At 34.1% G+C, this 23,095-nt stretch overlaps 3 protein-coding genes across 5 annotated transcripts; all 3 read right to left on the bottom strand.

Moving 5' to 3' along the window:
* Positions 1-3,230: 3,230 nt before the first annotated feature.
* Positions 3,231-4,571, bottom strand: LOC112012893 (uncharacterized). Of its 3 annotated transcripts, XM_065783157.1 has the most exons (4): positions 4,176-4,571; positions 3,946-4,064; positions 3,640-3,833; positions 3,231-3,566 (listed from the first exon to the last, which is right to left on the bottom strand). In XM_065783157.1, exon 1 carries the CDS (start codon positions 4,410-4,412, stop codon positions 4,218-4,220), a length of 195 nt encoding a protein of 64 aa, XP_065639229.1. In that variant the 5' UTR covers positions 4,413-4,571; the 3' UTR covers positions 3,231-3,566; positions 3,640-3,833; positions 3,946-4,064; positions 4,176-4,217. The 3 variants fall into 3 exon arrangements, with proteins under 3 accessions (XP_065639229.1, XP_065639228.1, XP_065639230.1); XM_065783156.1 differs by having other exon boundaries at positions 3,231-3,833; XM_065783158.1 differs by having other exon boundaries at positions 3,231-3,833; positions 3,946-3,990.
* A 1,124-nt stretch (positions 4,572-5,695) lies between these two features.
* LOC112040229 (uncharacterized) lies at positions 5,696-7,784 on the bottom strand. Its single transcript, XM_065783164.1, has 5 exons — positions 7,542-7,784; positions 6,621-7,467; positions 6,312-6,433; positions 5,853-5,996; positions 5,696-5,758 (listed from the first exon to the last, which is right to left on the bottom strand). Exons 1-5 carry the CDS (start codon positions 7,782-7,784, stop codon positions 5,696-5,698), a joined length of 1,419 nt encoding a protein of 472 aa, XP_065639236.1.
* Positions 7,785-9,946: 2,162 nt separating this feature from the next.
* LOC112040230 (glutathione S-transferase T3) lies at positions 9,947-10,947 on the bottom strand. The gene is made up of 2 exons (XM_065783163.1): positions 10,531-10,947; positions 9,947-10,441 (listed from the first exon to the last, which is right to left on the bottom strand). Exons 1-2 carry the CDS (start codon positions 10,945-10,947, stop codon positions 9,947-9,949), a joined length of 912 nt encoding a protein of 303 aa, XP_065639235.1.
* Positions 10,948-23,095: the final 12,148 nt, after the last annotated feature.

Below are 23,095 nucleotides of genomic sequence, written 5' to 3'. Positions count from 1 at the left end.
TTTTTTTTTTTTTTTTTTTTTTTGGTGTTGCTGTGTAAGTTTTGATATTAAATAAAAGAGCAGTCTACATAACTGTGCATGGATTTTGAGTTTCTTTGCAAAAAGATAAGAATTATAGGACGGAATTAAATTTTAAGTAAAGTTAGATAGTGCATTTTATAATTTAGCCAAACAATTATATATTTTAATACGAGAATCTCATGATTATGAGATTTACATGCTTATGAGATGTCCGTTTGATGGACGAACGTTTTGATTTTTGATTTTTGATTTTATATATATATATATATATTTACTTATACACAATAAAAGTGGATTCATGTGAAATAGAAATAGAAAAGTTTCAGAGAAGCCAATATTGAGGATGACAATTTTGCCCCGCCCCTTTCCTCTTTGCCCCATGCAAGTTTTCTTCGCTTTGCAAAGGTGGTGGGTTGGGAATGGAAAGAGATTTAGTCGTGCATCATAGGGCAAGGCGAGGATGGGTTTAGACTTTTTGGACCTAACCCACTTAGCCTCGCCCCGCATTGATAAAGGTTAGATTATAAATTTTTTATACCCTAGAACCCAACTATTTAAACAAACATATCATCAACTTATTTTATTTTACCTAACAAAGATTTATGACTTTTTTTTCCCCCTAGTAAGGTTATAAATAAGGTATCAATTTTAACATTTTCTTTTGTCTTTATTAAAAACAAATTTATATACTATTGAATCATTGATTTTGTATTATAAGATTTTTGTTTTTGATATGATATTGTCTTATTAAACACTTTAATAATAATATTCAATTTTTGCTAAAAATTAGTTTAATTTGATGAGATAAATTTATTTTTGATTTCTAATATATTTTTATTAACAAAACAAGTTTTTTTAAAAATAATTGCAACGATTGTGAGCAAATTAACAAGAAATAGAGTTTTATAGGGCAAGGCAGGGCTTCGCTAGACCGCAAGGGGCAAGGATGGGGCAAGAAATTTTGCTTGTCATGCAGGGTCAAGCAAGACGAGGATGGGGTAAGTCAAAATCATGCAGAGTGGGGGCAAAGAACCCATCCTTCAGACCCACTTCACTCCTTTGCCATCCCTAGCCAATATATGTGCAAATAGTTTAGCAAAAATTGGGTCCTTGTAATTTATAGACTTTGTTATTTTTTATAAACCACTACATGCGGTGGAACTTTTGCTGGCTTTTGATAAAGTCAAACTGTTTTGTAATAAACTTATTTGTTGTTAATGTTATCTATCCAGTTTAACAAAAAATAAAAAAGAAAAGAAAAGAAAAAACAACCACTCAATAAAGATTTAGAGTGATTTTGGTTATAGTTTTTGAGAAATGTTAATAGATGCCCTAAGGAGTATCCATTTAGAAACTATTTTTAGAAACAATTTATGATAAAATGATAAATCAATTAATTTTTCTAATAGTTTTTTATATTTTTTTATGAAAATAGTGTTAAAACTTTCTTAATATGATTTATTAACAATTTATTAACAATTGTTAATAAATATGATTTATTAACAATTTCCATAAAGACACCGATTAATATGATCCATAATTTGCATTTTGTCTAAACTTTATTTCAAATAATCTAATTTTTAACTTTTTGATAATAAGCTTGTGAGGACATTTTTGCCTCAAGACCAAGAGTTGCACATTATAATCTTTTTTGGCTTCAAGTCCCACATTGGAAGGAAAGTCTTCCTCCTCATGCCTTATAAGGGATGGCCAATGGTTGAAGAGTACCACTGGAAGGAAAGCCTTCCTCCTCATGCCTTATAAGGGATGACCAATGGTTGAAGAGTACCACTAGCTAGTGGTACTCTTCAACCCCTTCCAATGAGCTAGTGGTACTCTTCAACCATTGGCCATCCCTTGTAAGGCATGAGGAGGAAGACTTTCCTTCCAATGTGGGACTTGAAGCCAAAAAAGATTACAATGTGCAACTCTTGGTCTTGAGGCAAAAATGTCCCTAGCTAGTGGTACTCTTCAACCATTGGTCATCCCTTATAAGACATGAGGAGGAAGGCTTTCCTTCCAATGTGGGACTTGAAGCCAAAAAAGATTACAATGTGCAACTCTTGCTCTTGAGGCAAAAATGTCCCCACAAAGCTAATTTTTAATTATTTGTTTTATAATATACAAATAAACTATTGAAAATAAATTATTTTCAAACAACACTTAGGTAGGCCTTTATATTTACGAGCGACATCAAGGAGAGGTTTTTTCAAAATGTCAAAAAAAAAAAAAATGTTATAAGCCAATCCCAAATAAACGCTAAGAATTCTCTCTCAATTGACAAAAAGCTAGAGCTCCAAATATTTCACCCAGAGCTTACCCAAAGTCAACCTGTAATAGGTAAATGATTCAAAATCCTACAACAAGTAGAGTATGTGGTACTTAAATTAAACTACGAAAACGATTCTCAAAAAAAAAAAAAATTAAAATTAAAATACGAAAACTAAAATGGAACAGGACACCTAACAAACTTTGGGAAATGAAGCAAATTCAAATAGGATACTGCACTAGTGAGGGAGAATAGAAACGGGTCCAATTTGTATAGCAAAAAACTAATAAACAAGTGGTTCGGTAAACAAGTAACGAAATGCGGTTAAGGTTGGTTGCAAAATATATATATATATATATTATTGGTGATAATTTACTAATTATAAGGGAGGAGTGATATTTGAAATCCTAGTTTTTTTGAAAATATTGGAAGTTGTAAACCAATTACACAATATCAAGTCTAAGAGATATTTGTTCATTGAAATTAAATTCTATAAGGACGTGGTATAAAACTGAAGTTTTATATCCTCTAATTCAGTATGTCACATCATCTATCACATATTAAGGAATATGCATAATCATAACCCAGTTCTATGGAGCAAAAGGAGAAAAGATTTCCCAAAACAAGAAATTTTTTTTTATAAAGTTACTGCACCAACGATTATTCATATATATTGCTTGAAGAAGGCTGCACTACTGACAAGACAAAAGAGAACAAGATTTCCGTAATCTAAGTGGACTCCAAAGCCAATTTGTATGCTTTTTCAGTTAGAGGAAGCAAGGTTCTTATTTCAAGGCAGGCAAGAGAAACTACAATGACATAAAACTCGGAAACAAACCTCCAAGGACCACCTTCCATAGGGTTCAAAACCAAAAGATGTAAAATCAGAAAAAGCATGAATTATACCAAGATCTCAAGCAGGATTTTTTAAGAAAATAACTATAAAACTCATATTATATTATTAGTTAAACAACGTTTTAAACTAATTTGGTTTCTAGACAAATCAAGTCTAGAAGACTCGATTTTGTTCATTGGAAATCGAGTCCAGAGAACTTGAGTTCCAAACTCGGGTGTAAGACACTCGACTTCCAGTGCAATTTTACACAGTAAAATCGAGTCTAAAAAACTCGATTCGTTAAAAATTAAATTAATTTAAAATGTCGTCTAACTAATAATATAGTCTGAGTTTTATAATTATTTTGTTTTAAAATCCTCTCAAGCATGCAAGATGAAAAAGACGTTTGCAGTGCAGCTTTTTAGACTTGGCCATAGGTTCCTGTAATTAGCCGAGTTCAACATTGAGGCATGAATAATAACTAAAAGGTAAACAGTAAAAGACCAAATCATACCCGACAGATGGCACATTCATCATCATATGCTTTTCTCAATTTGATGAATCCTTTAATACGCTTGAACATAGCCTGCTGGTCAAACACCTGTCTACAACTTTGTTGAAAACTCATTGAATACTACAATGCCTACGAGTCTGCACCTAGCTAGCGACCTCTAAGAAATCCCTTATGAAATTCCCTTGCAGATGTCACTATTAGAAGTTGAAAAAGTCAAAAACTTTATCTCTGAATCTCTGAAATTTTTTGATTTAATTGTGGAGTAAATAAACGAAAATTTGAGAATGAATAAGCAAATGAACGGACCTGGTTCGATCTATGATCATATTGCTTTTTCTTCGGTGCGGGTTTCTGCAATTTTCATCAGCATCACTTTTTTGTGCGAGAGAGAGAGAGAGAGAGGGACTTATTGATAATTCAAAAAACTGAAATTTACACAATTTCGCAATCAATAACTGAATTCCAAAAAAAAAAAAAGTTCACTGTATTCTTCTAGAATTCAAAGTACAAGAGTTTTATGATTTTATCTTGAAGACCTGGTTGGATTTTGGCAAAACGGAGTCGGGTCGGGTCGGATCCTAGCCGTCGTCGACGTCGTCGTCGTCGTAGTGGGCCTTGGTTTTGGGCTTCCGGTACTTCTCTTCGACGAGCTTGGCCTTGTAGAGGGCATCGTGGGCGAGCTTCCTGATGTTCGGAACGTCGTAGTTTTGAGCTATGTATATTCCACACACCGTCCCTACTATGAACGAAAAGTTACTCTTTATGATACCCATCTTCCCAAAATCAAAAACAAAATTTGGGTTTTTTCGATTTTGATTAAAAAATTAAAAAAAAAAATGGGATTTTTGTGTTGTGGAGGTTGAAGAAGAAAGAAGAAGTAAGAAAGATTCTGGAAACATGAGCTGAGCTGAATGGGTGCTATAGTGTGGTGAACTGGACTAGAATATTATAGTATATAGGGCCCATGGGCCCAGGCCCAGCCCATATTTTTTTTTCTTCTAAAAACTTTGTAATTTGTTTTTTTTTTAATTAAAATTTATTACTAAATATGTATTTCATGTATAATTTATTACCACTGTGCATGATGCACCCAGCAGGGCCAGCACTCTAGCTTTGACTATGTTTACTTTTTAATTTCAGTGAATTGATGTGATTGTGATAAGAGTTCATGTTGCCGTAACAAAATATGCACCTTTTTTTTTCTTCAAAAAAGGTAGGCCCACACCATTTCTTACAAAATTTTATGATCACGGTTGAAAAGGAAAAATTGTGAATTTATGTAAAAATATCAGAAGGGCTAGTTACAATTAATCATATATGATAAAAATTTTATGTGAACGGTGAAAAAAAAAATGATGAATTTATATAAAAGTGATATACAATCAGCTACTTACAATTAGTCACATAGGATAGTTATAAAAAATATTGTAATAAAATTTGTGATATTAAAATAATTGTTTTGTATGAATAAAAATAAAATAAAAAACCATGTGGTCATCTATGCAAGCTTGGATTTTAATAATGAAATTGTTGGTAAAAGAAGTATAGGTCCTTAGAGCATTAGCATTGGAAAATGCTAATGCTACTCTATTTTACCGTTCCAAAACCTCACTTTATCATTATACCATACCATTTTACAATACTTTTAGCATCCCAAAACTCTATTTTTATTAAAATATTATTTTTGATCTTTTTTTTATTATTTCTTTCTTAACTGTCACTTTTTTTCAGTTTTTTCAGCTTACCTATGATTTCCAACGGTCACATTTTGCTGGGTTCTTTTTTTTTTGTTTTTTTTTTTTTTCTTTTTGAAGTGGAAACTTTATAACATAAAAGCCAACAAGGAATACACAAGAGAAAAAGGCCATAGCAATCAACAAATACAACAGAAGCTATACCAACGCCAAAAGATCCTTTTGAACTAGCCTAGACACACAGATGGAGTATCCCGTTCCACATGCAAGAAGTCCCAGTTCTAAGCGCAAATTGAGCTAGCTCATGCGCAACAGCATTAAAATCTCTACTCAGATGTTTAAAAATACAGCTTTCAAAGCTCTCACACACAAGAAGAACTCCCTGCAGAATGTGCCCCAATTGATACCTGTGTTATTGCTGGGTTCTGCAACAATAGTTTCACTGATATAATTCACAACAAAACTTATATAATTCACCCAAATATCCAACACATATGCATCCCAATCAAAATATCAAACCCGAAAACCCAGCAACACCCAATCAATCCCTTCCCACTTTAGCATCAATAGCCAACTTTTGTCATTATTCAATATCAAACCTGAAACCCCAGCACACCAAATCAATCCCTTCTCATTTAGCATCAATAGCCCAACTTTTCTCATCTGAATAATGAATAACATTCACAGCCTTTGTACATTCACAGCCTTTGTAACATTCAACATAAGACAATAAAAAAACTCTCTTCTCTTTAACAGCCTTTCAAACATATCACAGCCTTTGTAACATTCAAACATCACAACTGAATAATGACAATAAAAAACCCAAGTGTTGAGGTAATCCAAGTGTTCATACAACAAGTGTCAGCAATAGTTACTAACTGCCATACCAACAAATGTTCATACAACAAACTCAATCCTTTGTAACCCAGTGTTCATACAACAAACTAACTGCCATGTTTAAGAGTCAGCAATAGTTACTTCCACCTCCCCACCAGGCTCAATCGTAATGGAGGTAATCTGCTTAACAACATCTGGGGAGCTAAACAGGTCGATAACACGCTTGTGGATACAAAGTTCAAATCTATCCCAAGTGTTGGTACCTACAAACCAGAAATGAAAAGAATTCACAATAATATTCATACAAGGAAATGAGCAACACAAAAACAGCTTTCATAATAGATACATTTCTCACACACTTACCAAGTTCCTACAACTCCCCTTGTAATTGCCATAAATGCTCAATGAGGTCTGATTGGAGTTGAAAATGATTTTTATGGTCTCGAATACATTGATGGGTTTCAATGAACTCCGTAAATGTATTTGTGTTCTCTCGTGACAGTTGTATAGTAGGATTGTCATCAATTTGCTCATAATCTAATTCCACCACTTCATTTACATCTCGCTCATCCTCAACGATCATATTATGAAGAATTACACACGCTTTCATGATGTCTTGAAGCGTTTCACTATGGAAAAATCTTGCAGGTCCACGCACAATTGCAAATCTTGCTTGAAGCACTCCAAATGCACGCTCTACATCCTTCCTATTCGCCTCTTGGGCTTTTGCAAATAATTTGTTTTTGTGTCCTTGTGGAGATGGAATTGTTTTAACGAATGTTGACCACTTCGGATATATGCCATCGGCAAGGTAGTAACCCATTGTATACTCATGACCATTGATTGAGTAATTAACTGCAGGAGCACGTCCTTGTTCAAGCTCAGAAAATATAGGAGACCGTTCTAATACATTAATGTCATTATTTGACCCAAGTAACCCAAAAAATGCATGCCATATCCAAAGATCAAATGATGCTACTGCTTCCAAAACAATGGTTGGCTCACGAATGTGACCAGAGTACTGACCTTTCCATGCAACCGGACAATTTTTCCATTTCCAATGCATGCAATCAATGCTCCCTAGCATCCCTGGAAATCCACGTCTTTCCCCATTGGCTAAAAGTCTAGCAATGTCTTCGTTGTTTGGGGACCTCAAGTATTCCTTGGAGAAAATATCAACCACCGCTTTAACAAATTTTTTCAGACTTTTCATTGCAGTAGATTCTCCAATCCGCAAATACTCATCCATAAAATCAGCTGTAACTCCATACGCAAGCATCCTAAGTGCAGCTGTTATCTTTGAAGAGAAGATAAACCCAATTTTTGTGCACTATCTCTTTTTTGGATAAAGTAAGATTCATATGCCTCTACCTTATGCTGAATACGGAGAAAAAGATTCTGACTCATCCGAAATCTCCTCCGAAATAAATTAGGAGGATACACTGGTGTGTCGGCAAAGTAGTCGAGATAAAGTCTTTTATGGCCTGCCAAACGATCACGTTCGATATACCGACGACGTTTACGTTGTACTCTTGAACCCTTAAGAACTCGCCTCATTATCTCATCCTCGTCCGAGTCGTCAAAAAGCAACTTTTTAAAAAGAGAGCGACCCATAGAGACAACCTTGAAGACAACAGTGTTAGGAAATTATCAACTATTATTGAACAGGAAATTATCTCACTTAAATAGCTTAAAACGTACTTAAAACAGCCCCATAACAGATTTTGACAAATTCTGCCACTAAAACAGACATAAAACAGCCACATAGACAAACTTCAAGAAACATTACACACACTTAAATAGCTTAAAACATACTTAAAACAACCCCATAACAGATTTTGACAGATTCTTATTATGAGCTTAAGGTTTTATATAGGTTGGTGTTCTTGCTTTATTACTGTTTTATACTTTATTTGAAGAATAAACATGAAGAATACAATCACAAAACCATGGCAAGCGAAGCCAATTAATAGTCTAGTGCCCTGTTTTATAGGTAGTAAGTTGACATTGAGAAAACACGGGTGCATATAATGCCTCCTCTGGGACAGTGGCACAAAACAAGCAGGAATGCATGGACTCATTCCAAGGAAACAACTAAAACTGTTCAAAGTCATATTATACATGGACCTGTGCCCTCATATGCAATAGTACGATTGTAATAATTTAATAAGAAACGACATATCACCTATTCCTTCCCTTCTTGTATACCGAAAAGAGGAATAAGAAGTAATTTCTATATGAGTATGTTCAATAGGCCACAACTAATTAATGCTATTAATGCAACTAATGGTAACTGAAAGAAGAAAAGGCACATGACACAGCTAAGAGATTGTTGCAGCTGAACAATTAAATTGAAGGAAACCACAAAGGACCAACTAAATTCAATGGAAATGTCCAATATTAAATCTCTAATAATATTAACAAGCTCCCTTGCTCTACAAGAGCATTCTAATGAAAATAATCCAATGAATTTGCCAAAATAGCCCCACCTCCCAGTTCTTTAGTTGTCACCAAGTCTAAAGGCAACATCCATGTGCCATCTAATGAGTCCACAGATCTCTAACAAACACTTCTTCCTCCATTGCATAAGGAATTATGAATATGTAATAATTAATGCTCACTTTTAGTATCTAGCATTATGTGCCTCTTTTAGTATCTAGCATTAGTACTACAGTATAAAAAATAACAATTCACCTATGTCATGTACCACTTTTGAAAACCAATTTTGTGAATTGTGATTGTTTTTTTAAATAAAAAAAAAAAAAAAGTGTGTGATTGATATAAGCTTATTTTGGTGAGATAAAAATAAATTGAGTGGGACATTATTAATTGTGCCTGGCACATCCTATTCATTATTTTTTGAAATGCTAATCTAGCATGCTTAACCCCTTATTCTACACCAGATTCTTATTGAATTAAGACTCAAGCTATGCAGGCAGGGTGGAGTTTTCCTCTATATCCACATGTCCACACCTACAGTAATAGAAAAGGTTGGTAAATGGGCTACTAAACTAATACAAGACTTTGAAACTAGCCTAACATGTCATTGAGCAAAAGATTGTAACCAAAGAAAGCACTCCTGGATAAGTCCAGTGGCCCAAAAACAGAATGTCTTGCCTTATTAATGGTCAAAGTTAATACATAAGTGGACTTCTTAATTTATAACTCAAGTAGAAATTAGAAAGTGTTAGAAAGAAATTTGTTAGCACACCCATGAGTTTATGTTCTCTACTAGTCTTTACTCATTTACCAGAAGGAACATTTATTAATGGTCAAAGTTAACTTAACCACACCACATAGCTGGCACATCCAACATTATTTACCTTCTGTGTCAGCTGGTGTGAAAGTGTGAAAGCCAAAAAACAGATGAATTCCCCTTCCCTTTCAAACAGCCACACCCAAAAAAAAATTATAAGTGGTACATGACATAGTGCTTATAATCTCACCAAACAGCCACACAAACAGCAGTAAAACAGCCACACAAATAGTAGTAAAACAGCCACACAAACAGCTAGCAAACTTAACTATCATAAACAGCCAAAGAAACACCCCTAGAAAATACATAAGTTTTTCATATAAACAAAAATGATGTGATTACATAAGAGGCACAACCTACTGCCAATTGATCAAGTTGGAACAATACATCACCTATATGTTCCAAACCTATGCTTAAAATAAGCCACTACCAAAATAAGGCTAGTTACAAAATGGCATCTACATATGCCAAACCCAACCCCAAAATAATTTACTACCAAAATAAGGTTACAACAAGACATCTACATGTTCCTTGGGTCAACTCCAACTTGTCTTGCAAGGATTTGATCCTTGAGATTTTCAAAATAACGGCTTTCCTTGTCATTCATGCCACTTGTATCCATGGTCATTATTCTTCCCTCCTCCTTAATAGTTTTAAGACGAAGCTTTTCCGCTTTGATGCGAAGAGCCTCTTGGTCTTGTTCATGTGATGCCTGAATATACTGCAATTTTTTCGCCAAATAATTATCGAAACCATTATCACCATCTGCCCTCTTTCGCTTAGCCTTTTCGGCTTTTCTACCAATTGGTCTTTCTAGTACCACTGTGTCATCATCATTACTATCAACTTGATCAATTGAACTTGGAGTTGGAAGGTGCCTTTTTGATCTTTCCTTAGGCACACTCCACTTTGGTTGGTTCTTCAACGCAACCCAACAATGTTCATAAACAAAAGGTAGTTTTTTGCCGTGTTGAGGATTTGGTGTAGATTTATATAGTTCCTTTGCCTCTTTCAACTAAAGTTTTAAAAAAATAAATAAATAATTAGAGTCTTGAAACTATAAAGGAAATTAATATTGTGACACCATTGCAATATAATTTATACCTTGTCCTCGTCAGTTCCACCACTGCTATTTCGGGCTTCAACTTTAGCCATGAACCCAGCAAACCTACTTGTCTCCCTATTAATATTTCCCCATCGACTTGATAGGGAGGTACTAGAACGTGTGGTTCCGTAAGTATTGTTCTTGCAAAATGATTCCCAAATTTTCGTCCAAAATTTGTCACCCTTTTGTTCAGTACCATGCACAGCATCCATGCCAATGTTAAGCCATGCAAAGATGAGGAGGAGGTCCTCATCTACACTGAAGTTGCCACCACGTTTAGAGGTGACAATTTCAACTTCTGGTAAAGAATGGATGGGCACTAAAGGATTTTGAGACCCACTTAAAAATGGCTCCACAAAATCAGAATCAGCTTGTAAGAAATTACCATATTGTTCATAGTCTTCTTGCCTAGCCATCCCTTTTAAATAGGGAACTTAAAACAATTAGTGTATGAAGTCAATTAGCATATGAAGTCAATTCTTATTTGTATCTTTACAATCAGTATAAGCTAATCATAATATTTTGGTGGCAACTTCTCACATATAGCAACATTCTACAATATATGTTGACAACTCCCAATCAAAACAATATATGTAAGGCACGACAATCCAATGATTCAAAAACACCTGGAGAAACTGAATTAGATTGATCATAAAAGGGCTCAAGACTAGATCCTAAGGTGTTGAAACTAAAAATTAAGAGACTATGCAGAAAAATACAAGTTTAGCAACTTCTATGGAGAATCCTCATATCATCAACAAAATTTACTCCCTTGAACCTCTTTTGTAAACAATAAAACACAAATAAATATGGCCACTTATTAGGACACTTGTTAGCAAAAGCCATAATAAATACCAATGACTTGACCAAATATTCAAACACAACTAACAGGACTTAGGAATTGGAAAATACACTTTGGAAAGCAAAAAGACACACTAAAAGCAATAGAATTCAAAGTTATCTATAGCCATAACCTCCTCTTGAAAACTCCAAATTGCACACTGTTTGATACTTGAAAACTACAGATATAGAATTTTCCATGACTTGCTAGTTAATTCTTTCAGGATCATTTTAGAATAAATTTTGAAAATGACCCCAAAAAATTAATTGAGGTTCTGCTAAGACTTCACTAATTTGATGTTCAATTGTCACTAAGTTATTTGTTATTCATGAGACCCTCCAGTGTCAAAAGAATTAGCAATTGACCACTGCGCATAATACCTTCATTATTTTTTGCATAATTTAGCAGCTCATGAAGGATTTATATTTCATGCCTCACCTTGTTTCAGTTCAGAGTTCAAACATTTCTGTAAGGTCATCACCATATTTCCCCTTAAAATCCTCACTAGGACTTTACTATACATCGTAACTACTTCACAATTCAATTGTTAGGTTACTGAAACCGCCTATGCATATTTAATATTTTCATCTCATTCAATAGGAGAATATCTGTGGAAGTCAACACATATTTTGGCTCCTTGAAAATGACTCCAACTTACGAATGTTAAATGGCCCTATCAACATCAAGTGCATTACTTGGATGACAAGAACATTGCAATTTACTCTATATTAGTTTGGACCCTTGATACATATGCATTCGTAACCACAGCAATGTGGAAAAGTTAAAAGATTAGATAGATAGATAAGAGAAACAACATGTGTTGCTGACAAACTTGGTGATACATAGTACACACCCTTCTAAACAAGAAGAATAAATAATAAAAATGAAAGCATAAAACACCAGAGAGCAACTAGATATCGTAATTATAAAACTAATTGAGCTGTTGAATGATTTGTGAGGAAAAAATATGCTTATCAAAGAACGGTTACAGAGGGGTACAGAAACAAAGAGAAAAGAGAGAAGGGAGAGAAATAGATAGAGAGAGATACTTACTAGTAATTGAAGAACTGAGCAAATTTTCTGAAGATGCTAAATCAACAACAAAAACTCTGCAAACATCAACAACAATTCTTTTATCAAAACCCAAACACAAACACAAACACAAGCTGAAACCCTCTTTTTATTGCAGAGAGAGAAAAGAAACACAAACACAAAACTCTAATATATTAATCAAAACCCACCTTTCAGTCAGCACCAAAACCAACGGAGCTAAATCCCCCAACACCGACGGAACTTCGTTTTTGCAAAATCTGAACCAAACCCAAAAACGCTTGAGAATGGGTGAGGGTGAATCGGTTGAGATGGGTGAGGGTGAATCGGTGAATGGGTGAGGTGAGGTTGAATCGGTGAATGGGTGAGGGTGAAGCTTCAGCGATGGAGATGGGTGAGGATGAATGGGTGAGGGTGAATCGGTTGAGATGGGTGAGGGTGAATCGGGTGAGAAATTTCGGAGATGGAAATGGGTGAGAAATTTCGGCAATGGTGATGAAGTCTGAAATTTCAGAGATGGTGATGAAGTGAGAAATTTTGGAGATGAGAGACCAAATGGAGAAACAGAGAGGGAATAGAGTGAGAAGTCCCCGCGCATAATGTAGTGATGAGAGAGAAGTTTCGGGGGGAAAACATGTATAAAATATATTATTTCTGAGACAATAGTTGCTACAGTGCAATTCTATGTTTAGAATTGCACTGTAGCACTATTGCAAAAAAATTTGCAATAGTGCCATTTACAATTCACTGATGCAGTTAGTTTTAAGGCTTAAAATGCTATATTTCTCCTAGATTTGGCTTTAGCATTTGCCAATGCTAATGCTCTTAGGTATGCTACTGTAAGATAATCAAGTAAAAAAACAAATCATATACAGGAAGGAGGATTATCTGATTGGGGAATATATCCCTAGAATTAGAAAGGGTAAGATCTAATAAAAGATGCCAAATGCTGAGTTGGTTAGCAGCATTGAAGGTTTTGGCACAAACTTTGGCTCAAGTTTTTTGAAGTATTTGAATCAATTCCATCATTGGATCCTACCCTCAAGAGAAATAGCAATGATCTTAAATGGTTCATTATCTTTATCAATTCTAAAATAAAATTCATTAATTTCTTAAATTCCATTTTTGAATTTACTATTTTACAGTTTTGATGGTGCATCTCTCTCTTCTAAAATAGATGTAAGCGGTCCCATGAAAAAGAGAAAGAGTTTTTTTTTTTTTTTTTTTTTTTTTTTTTTTTTTTTTTTTTTTTATGACTCCAACTTACGAATGTTAAATGGCCCTATCAACATCAAGTGCATTACTTGGATGACAAGAACATTGCAATTTACTCTATATTAGTTTGGACCCTTGATACATATGCATTCGTAACCACAGCAATGTGGAAAAGTTAAAAGATTAGATAGATAGATAAGAGAAACAACATGTGTTGCTGACAAACTTGGTGATACATAGTACACACCCTTCTAAACAAGAAGAATAAATAATAAAAATGAAAGCATAAAACACCAGAGAGCAACTAGATATCGTAATTATAAAACTAATTGAGCTGTTGAATGATTTGTGAGGAAAAAATATGCTTATCAAAGAACGGTTACAGAGAGGTACAGAAACAAAGAGAAAAGAGAGAAGGGAGAGAAATAGATAGAGAGAGATACTTACTAGTAATTGAAGAACTGAGCAAATTTTCTGAAGATGCTAAATCAACAAAAAAAACTCTGCAAACATCAACAACAATTCTTTTATCAAAACCCAAACACAAACACAAACACAAGCTGAAACCCTCTTTTTATTGCAGAGAGGGAAAAGAAACACAAACACAAAACTCTAATACATTGATCAAAACCCACCTTTCAGTCAGCACCAAAACCAACAGAGCTAAATCCCCCAACACCGACGGAACTTCGTTTTTGCAAAATCTGAACCAAACCCAAAAACGCTTGAGAATGGGTGAGGGTGAATCGGTTGAGATGGGTGAGGGTGAATCGGAGGGTGAATCGGTGAATGGGTGAGGTGAGGTTGAATCGATGAATGGGTGAGGGTGAAGCTTCAGCGATGGAGATGGGTGAGGATGAATGGGTGAGGGTGAATCGGTTGAGATGGGTGAGGGTGAATCGGGTGAGAAATTTCGGAGATGGAAATGGGTGAGAAATTTCGGCGATGGTGATGAAGTCTGAAATTTCAGAGATGGTGATGAAGTGAGAAATTTTGGAGATGAGAGACCAAATGGAGAAACAGAGAGGGAATAGAGTGAGAAGTTCCCGCGCATAATGTAGTGATGAGAGAGAAGTTTCGGGGGGAAAACATGTATAAAATATATTATTTCTGATACAATAGTTGCTACAGTGCAATTCTATGTTTAGAATTGCACTGTAGCACTATTGCAAAAAAATTTGCAATAGTGCCATTTACAATTCACTGATGCAGTTAGTTTTAAGGCTTAAAATGCTATATTTCTCCTAGATTTGGCTTTAGCATTTGCCAATGCTAATGCTCTTAACATCTTAAAACTCTATTCTTTTACCATTTTATTAAAATATTATTTTTTTAATCTTTCTTTATTATTTGTTTCCTACAATCATATTTTCAAATTAAATCTATATGTAAACGATCATATTTGTTTCCAAGAGCCATATCTTCAAAAATAGTGAATGAGAGAGAGAGAGAGAGAGATCAAAGACTGTGTGAATGAGAGAGAAGAGAGAGGCTTGGTGAGGTTTCAGCGATGGAGATAGAGAGATGAGAGACCGTGTGAATGAGAGAGAAAAGCCTGATATTTATGAATAAAATATTAATATAATCTTAATATTAATGTATGATGGTACTATAGCACAATGCCAAAAAACAAAATTACAATTTTAAAAGTTTTTTTTTTTTTTTTTTTTTGAGAAAGAAGTAAGGGAATTTATTTAAATAAAAGAGAGATCATTCTGGAATACATCGTCCAGATCACTAGGTAGCTCTTCTACCCATACAACAGTGTCTGCAGTTAAAACTGCTCTACGTGCAAGAGAATGTGCTAACAAATTACCCTCTCTAAGAGTATGGTGAAAAGTACAGGTCTGTAACGTGGCACCTAATCTACGTGCATCAGCAATCACATGCCCATACAACGTAAGGCATCTACCCGGAGTCTGAAGAGCTTGGACAACCCTTTTACAATCACCCTCCACCAGCACCCTTGTAAAACTCATCTCAGTGGCAAGCTGAACGGCCTTTTTGCGGCCAAAGCCTCAGCCATCTCCACGGATTGGCAAGCCAATTGATGAGTACTTTTGAGACTTGTTGCTGAATATTGCTAACATATGGTATTTACAATTCCCATTATGAATGCTCTAAGGAGTAATGCTTCCATAAAAAATATAATTAATTAATTAAAAAGAAGAAGAAAAAATAAGGAGCAATTCTATACACCCAAAAGGCCAAAACAATTTATAAACTATTTTTCACTTATATCACTTTTTTACTTATAATTAACCATCTAAGCCTAACACTTCAAATTTGTCTCTCTTTTTTTTTTTTTTTTTTTTTTTAAGTTATATACTTTCTCAAGTCTAAGGAATGCGTTGTCTGGCAGTCGACTGTAGAGCTCTACGTTTGAGCCCAAAAAGAACAACTGTGGTCCCCTACGAAGAATATTAAGACATAAAGATCCAATAATACAATTGCTTTCTGGAGGTTCAACTTCAAGTTCAATAATTAACGCGATTTTGACCATTCAAAGGGGAAAATGAAGTAAACGAGATGATTGTTCATTTGTCACAAGTATTTTCGTTAGTTTTTAGCTTATTTTGTTTTAAGGACTTTTTAAAATCTCGTTTTTTCACTTTTTGAGATACAAAATATACTTTAGTCCCTTTGAACAAAAGATAATTATCAAAATGCTAAATAAGTGAAGGGCCAATTAAGATTGAGAGGAAAAGAGAGAGAGAGTAGAGATGAGTATGGCTAAAATTTTGCCAACTTTACTTAATTCTCCCTCTCTTTCCTTGAATCCAAACTGATCATAACGCTAAATGCACACCATTTGAAAACGAAACAATTCAATATGCTACAGACATGGAACTTAGAATTTATTAGATATCCTGCCAAAACCTATTCTGGAAAATCAAAGCATCAAACTACTTAAGAAGCATTAGCCATAGCTCAACTGAGCCAACATATGTTTCCCATAGAAACATCAAAGATTCAAATCTTCATTCCCCTGTTGCAACTATTGAATGATTAAATATATATATATATACATGTAAAAAAAAAAATTTCACCCCTTTTCCTTTACATTAGTCTAGTCACGAGTGTATGAAACTCAATCTAACAGCTCAACAAATTTGGTGAACTTTATTGTCATCAAATCATTAATAATTATATCTTTCTTAATCAACATTCTCTTGTATCACAAACCACTTTTTTTTTTTTTTTTTTTTTTTTTGTATATCATCGGTCATACGATAAGTAAATATCTATAAACATTTTTGAAAAATAAAAATAAATATGGACATACATACATATACATACATACATATATATATATATATATATATATTTACAATTTATAGCTCTATTCAAGTAATAATTTATCCTATGCAATAATATTTAAAAATTCTAAGTAAAACAAATTTATTTTGTAGGCTGTACATCTTTATTGCTGTTGCTTTGTTTCTATTGATAAAGCTGTGATTTACAACTATATTTTATGTTGGCTTTATTACATGACAAAAAGTGTTGTAATTGCTTTAACTTTGTTCCTTGTATTTTGTGGGATTTTATTGTATTGGGTTTAGTATTAAATTGGTGAAGAATCGAGCATAAAGTGAAGAATCAGTGGATTATCTCGTTAGAAGCTAACCTGCGAAAGAGCCACTTGAGAAGCACATGCTAGAAGCTGAAGAGTCATGCCAACCTGGAGGATTTCGCAAGTTTCTCACGGATAAAGCCTTCTCACGAGATACCCGCGAAACTCTCTAGTTACAGGATTTTAAGTGTGACTTTCTTACCCTTCATCCATACTATATATACCCTCACTACCTACAAAAGTAAAAGAGACCACTCAAAGAGAAAAACCCTAGATAAGTATTCTACAACACACACACACTTATCTTTTACAAAGAAAGCTACTCATCCTTTGTGATAAATCATTCTAGCAGCTTCTCCTTCTCTCTCCCATTGTCATACCTTGAGAGGAGATTTGTACCCAAACACAACCCACACCTATTCAAAGTGTAGAAAGTGTTTTGGAGCTTAGGAAGCTTTGGAGATTTACCAAAAGAAGCTGATAAGGCTTGGTGGATGCAATCAGGCGTATTACAGGATCCAGAGAGTTAGGGAAGACAAGGCTTGGCGAAGTCAGTTGGTAGCAGGAGCTTAGAGGGCTCGAGTACATGAGGTAGACTAAGTTTTGAGGGTCTTTTGTTATTCATATACTCCAACTTATCCTCTAGTGAATCGATTTACCGTTTGAAAGGCAGCGGAGTAGTTTTTCGTTGAGTTCTTCAGTTTCCTCTTTGATAACACATCGGAGTGTTATCTTGTGTTTGCATTCTTCTTCCCTACTCTTTTAGCTTTCATTTCATTATTGATATTTGATAAATATGGCTTAGAGTAATTATATTGTTTGTTCGCTCACATTTACTCTATTCCGCACTTAGTTTAAGTTAGAGTAAAACCAACTGAGCCGTAATTTTTAATTTGGGTGTCTAAACAGCTCTTGTGTTTTCACACAAATTCGAGCTTTCAATTGGTATCAGAGCGGGTACATTTGTTTTGGTTTCATTACCTAAGTGTGATCCTTGACTCCTTGTGTTTATTGTCATGGATAGTGATTTATATGTTTCTTTGGTTGTTAATGATTGTAGCATGCCATGTGTCTGTAAAAATGCCTCTGAGCAATAATCCTCATGATTGTGATGCTATGTTATATGAATCTTTGGGTGTTGTTGATACTCCTAATATCAAACTCTTAAAGAAAAAGGCTAACAAGTTTCATAAGAATTTGAGCAAGTTATTTTGTAAAAATGATAATTTGATTGCTAAGTTCAATGAATCTAACAAATTGGTTGAGAAATATAAGAAAATTGCTAAAAATTCTCTTGAAAAGCTAAAAGAGTTTGAAGGTTTGAATATGAACTTGGATGCTAAACTTGTTTTGTCTAATAAACTTGTTGATGAGCTAAAATGTGAAAATAAATCTCTTATGCCAAGTGTTTGATTGCTAAACCTATTGCTAAAAAATATGAAAATATCTATTGTAATCATGTTGTAGTATCCAATTTTGTGCCTATTGTGAGTTCTAACTCTAAAGAAAAATCGTTGTATATTCCTCCACACAAAAGAAATCAAAAGGTGGAGAGAAAGACTCTCAAGCCAAAGCCACCGTTTAGATCTCAACCTAAGATTTTAGATGGATCTAACTTTATTCCAACTTGCCACCATTGTGGTGTAATTGGTCATATAAGACCTCAATGTCTAAAGTTGAAGAGAGAACAATACCATATTGCTAGATCCTTCCCCAAAAAGTCTAGTGGACCTAAACACATTGTTTGTCACCATTGTGGTGCCTTTGGTCATACTAGACCACATTGCTCTAAGTTTCAAGCTCTTAAGAGAATTAAAAGAAAAGAGAAATTTAAGCTTCTTGGAAATTGTGCTTTAAAAGCTAAACCGATTTTAGGGGGAAATGGTAAGTTGTTGAAGAATGTTTTTAATGTTCTTACCTCCTTGTCTATATGCATCAATGGTTTTCATTCTTCCAACCCTCGTCTCACTTCTCATAAGACACTCATTACAAACAATCATTCCGTTTAGATGAAGAAGGGTTCCTGTGGTTGAACTTATGCTATTTTGGTCATTGATCTAATTCTTTCGATCTTTATAGGACTCTTCATGCATTAGATGCTTCATTGTCATGTACTTGTGCATCATGCATCTCTTTATATGCATTGTTTTTGTTATTTTTATATTTGATCTTACTTTTATACTTTTGTTTTTGTGTGTGTAAAAAATCTAAAAACACATAAAAAATGAAAAACTCAAAAAGTTTGATCATATATGTTTGAGCACATATCACATGTAAGTTTGGCCTAGTACCTTCGTACTAATGACGTAGTGCATTTACGAGTTTAACTTGTTATGTATGCACATCTATTTTTGTGGGAAAAATCTTGAAATCTATGTGTGACTATTGTAAATTGATCTTCAAGCTTGTCATGAATGATTGGTCAATATTCTTGATGGTTTTGATACATGCATAGACTTATACCTATATATCTTTCCACACTTTTAATGTTTTTGCTTATAACTCAACAAATGTCAAATCTCAAAAAGAGATAATGAGTTGCAAAAGTCATCGCACATACTAGTATTTGACTAGGAAAAAGGGAAAGCGACTTATATTGAAATATATGATGTCCAAAAAACTAAAGGCTTACTCTCAAAATTAAAATATAAAAAATTTTAGGCATCGATCTCAAAATGATATGTATTGTTCAAAAATGATCAAATGTTATAAATTGTAAAGAAGCTAAATGAAAAGTTTCAAAGATATGTAATTATTTTCTAGTGGGAGGTCATATATGTTTATTTCTATAATTGAGACAGACCACTTGACTTAGTACTAGTTGTGTATAATTTGATTGAATTGATCATTAAAACTTCACTCTGGACTAAAGACTATTCCACATTTGATTCTCACACACCACACACAAGATTTTTGTTCAACGAATGCTTATTTTATTTGTGTGATTGTACATGTTCAAATGTGATGTGTGTGTGCTTAACCATATGTGGATCAAACCAAAAAAAAATTTGTTCTTTTTGTTTGCTTTTGGAAGTGATCTGTATCACCCATGTTTTCAAAGTTTTTCAAGTTGTTTTTATGTGAAAATCATGTTTTCTGGGTGTCTTCATGACTTATTTCATGTATAAGCTTAGTTGCAAGTTAAAAGGTCAAATTCTCAAGTTTTTCAATTTTGGATAGAGAATTTTGCGACTCTTTCATGAGTAAGGCTTACTCGCGAAATTACCAGCAAAATTTTGCTAGTTAGGTACCAGCGAAAATTCCCAACTTCCCACGAAAATCACCAAATTAGCTTTTTAAAGAACATTTAGTGGGACATTTGTTTTAAACATCTTCCATCTTCTCCCAAACTCCTATTTTAATGCTTCAACATCAAAATCCAACTAATTTCAAGTGTCTTACATTCCATAAACATCTCTAAAGTAATCTTTAATTCTTTTCATTGATTTTGATCCTTGGATTATGCTTTTGGGGTTTTATGTTCATAGTTGGGATTTTCTTAAATGAGAGTTCGGAAAATTAATTTTTGTCAATCTTTTTTATTGTGTTTTGTTTTAAATAATGATTTGCTTTGGATGTTGGCCCCTTGTGGCATTTTAACATGTATTTAGGCAAGATTTTCATATGTTCATGCATTATTTAACATACATGTGTAGTGTGTGCACTCTAAGTACTTGATAAAATGCCCAAATGACATTTTGTTGTTGTTTTGGAATCCGATGAGTACCAATTTTTGGGAATTACCATGATTATGCATGTTTATCATATTTTGATCATTGGTTGTGTGTTTTACACACTTTGCCCTCGAGTGCTTGCTCATACATTGGCCATGCATTTCAAATGCATACTAGATGCACCTTGTTGCACACATTCTAACACTTGACGTGTTTTTGCATTCACTCATGCTAGTTAATTTTTTTTAGAACTTTTAGCACATATAACATGTTCTTGTGTTTACATGCCTTGATCTATACTTTGTTCCATCATCCTTAGCATGTCATGTTTATTTTATGCTTTATAGCATCTTTTTTTGATGCTTTTGTCTTTTGTTTGAGTTTCATTTTCTCATTCATCTTGCACCCCTTATGCATCATCTTTCACCCTTTTTCATATCTTCTTTTCTTTCCCTCCTTCCTCTTGATTCATTTGTCTATTCGTGACAAAAATGGGGAGAGTATACCGGAGAGTATACTAGTGTGTTTCATCATTTATATATGACTTATGTGCACATTCTTAGGAGGATAAATTCTACATCATGCACATTCGTAGAAAAAGAAAGCCATCGGAGAGATGCATATACTAAGGGGGAGAAGACATCTTTTTTTAGAAAACCTTATTTTGTCTTGTTTTACCTTTTGCTTGTTTTCTTTTTGCTTGATGGTGCTTTAAGTTATGTTTAGTATCTATACTTTGTTGCTCTCATTGTATCATATTTATGTGTTGGACATACATACATCTTTATGTTATTGTGTTTTATTGGTTGCATACTTGGATGATCATTTGCTTTGCTATATGATCATTGTAGTCATTTTCATATGACTGTTTTGTGTTTAATCAAGTTGCTCATATGTTTAACAACATGTTTACTTGATCGTGTTTTACTTGTTACATTATACTTGTCCTTTTATCACTTGATTTACCTTGATGGTCTAATGTGTTTTGTGCAAATGTTTCAAGTTACAGGTATATATGTTCTAAGTTCATCACAGCTTCCAGATTTAGGTGTGAGTGAGTTTTACAATTGTTCCCAAACTCACATTTAAGTCTAGAGTCTGTTATAGGGTGTTTTGTCACAAAATAGCCAAAGGTAGAGATTGTAAAGTTGTGATTTACAACTATATTTTATGTTGGCTATATTCCATGACAAAAAGTGTTGTAATTACTTTAATTTTGTTCCTTATATTTTGTGATATTTTATTGTATTGGGTTTAGTATTAAGTTGGTGAAGAATCAAGCATAAAGTGAAGAATCAGTGGATTTCGCAAGTATCTCGCTAGAAGCTAACCCGCGAAAGAGTCAAGTGAAAAGTACATACTAGAAGCTAAAGAGTCATGCCAACCTGGAGAATTTCACGAGTGTCTCGCTGGTAAGGCCTTCTCGCAAGATACCAGCAAAACTCTTTGGCTAGAAGATTTTAAGTGTGACTTTCTTACCCTTCATCCATACTATATATTCCCTCATTACCTACAAAAGTAAAAGAAGTCATTCAGAGAGAAAAATCCTAGATAGGTTTTCTACAACACACACACCCATCTTTTAGAGAGAGAGCTACTCATCCTTAGTGATAAATCATTCTAGCTTCTTCTCCTTCCCTCTCCCATTGTCATACCTTAAGAGGAGATTTGTACCCAAACACAACTCACTCATATTCAGAGTGTAAAGAGTGTTTTGGAGATTGAAAAGTTTTGCAGATTTGCCAAAAGAAGTCAGTGAGGCTTGGCAGATGCAATCGGGCGTATTGCGGGATCCAGAGAGCTAGAGAAAACAAGGCTTGGCGAAGTCAGTTAGTGGCAAGAGTTTGGAGGGCTTGAGTACATGGGGTAGACTAGGTTTGGATGGTATTTTGTTATTTGTGTACTCCAACTTATTCTCTAGTGGATCAATTTACCGCTTGGAGGGTAACAGAGAAGTTTTTCGCCAAGTTTTTTCGTTTCCTTTTCGATAACACATCGGAGCCCTTAGTATCATAAAACTACTCATTACACTCACAAAATCATAATATCTAAGTCCATGGTTATAAAATGGTAGTAGAGGAGATTTAGAGTCAACTTACCACTTGTGTCCAACTTATTTGATTAGTTTTTTTAATTTTTAACTTTTATGTACAGTTTTTTAAAATCTCTTCTTTTTTTTCTTTTTTCTTTTTTACTTTTCAAAATAC

This window comes from Quercus suber, unplaced genomic scaffold (genome assembly GCF_002906115.3).
Source record: "Quercus suber isolate HL8 unplaced genomic scaffold, Cork oak 2.0 scaffold_330, whole genome shotgun sequence".
In the NCBI taxonomy this organism is placed as follows: domain Eukaryota; kingdom Viridiplantae; phylum Streptophyta; class Magnoliopsida; order Fagales; family Fagaceae; genus Quercus; species Quercus suber.
The sequence above is the reverse complement of the archived record's forward strand: the minus strand, read 5'-3'. Positions and strand labels throughout refer to the sequence as shown.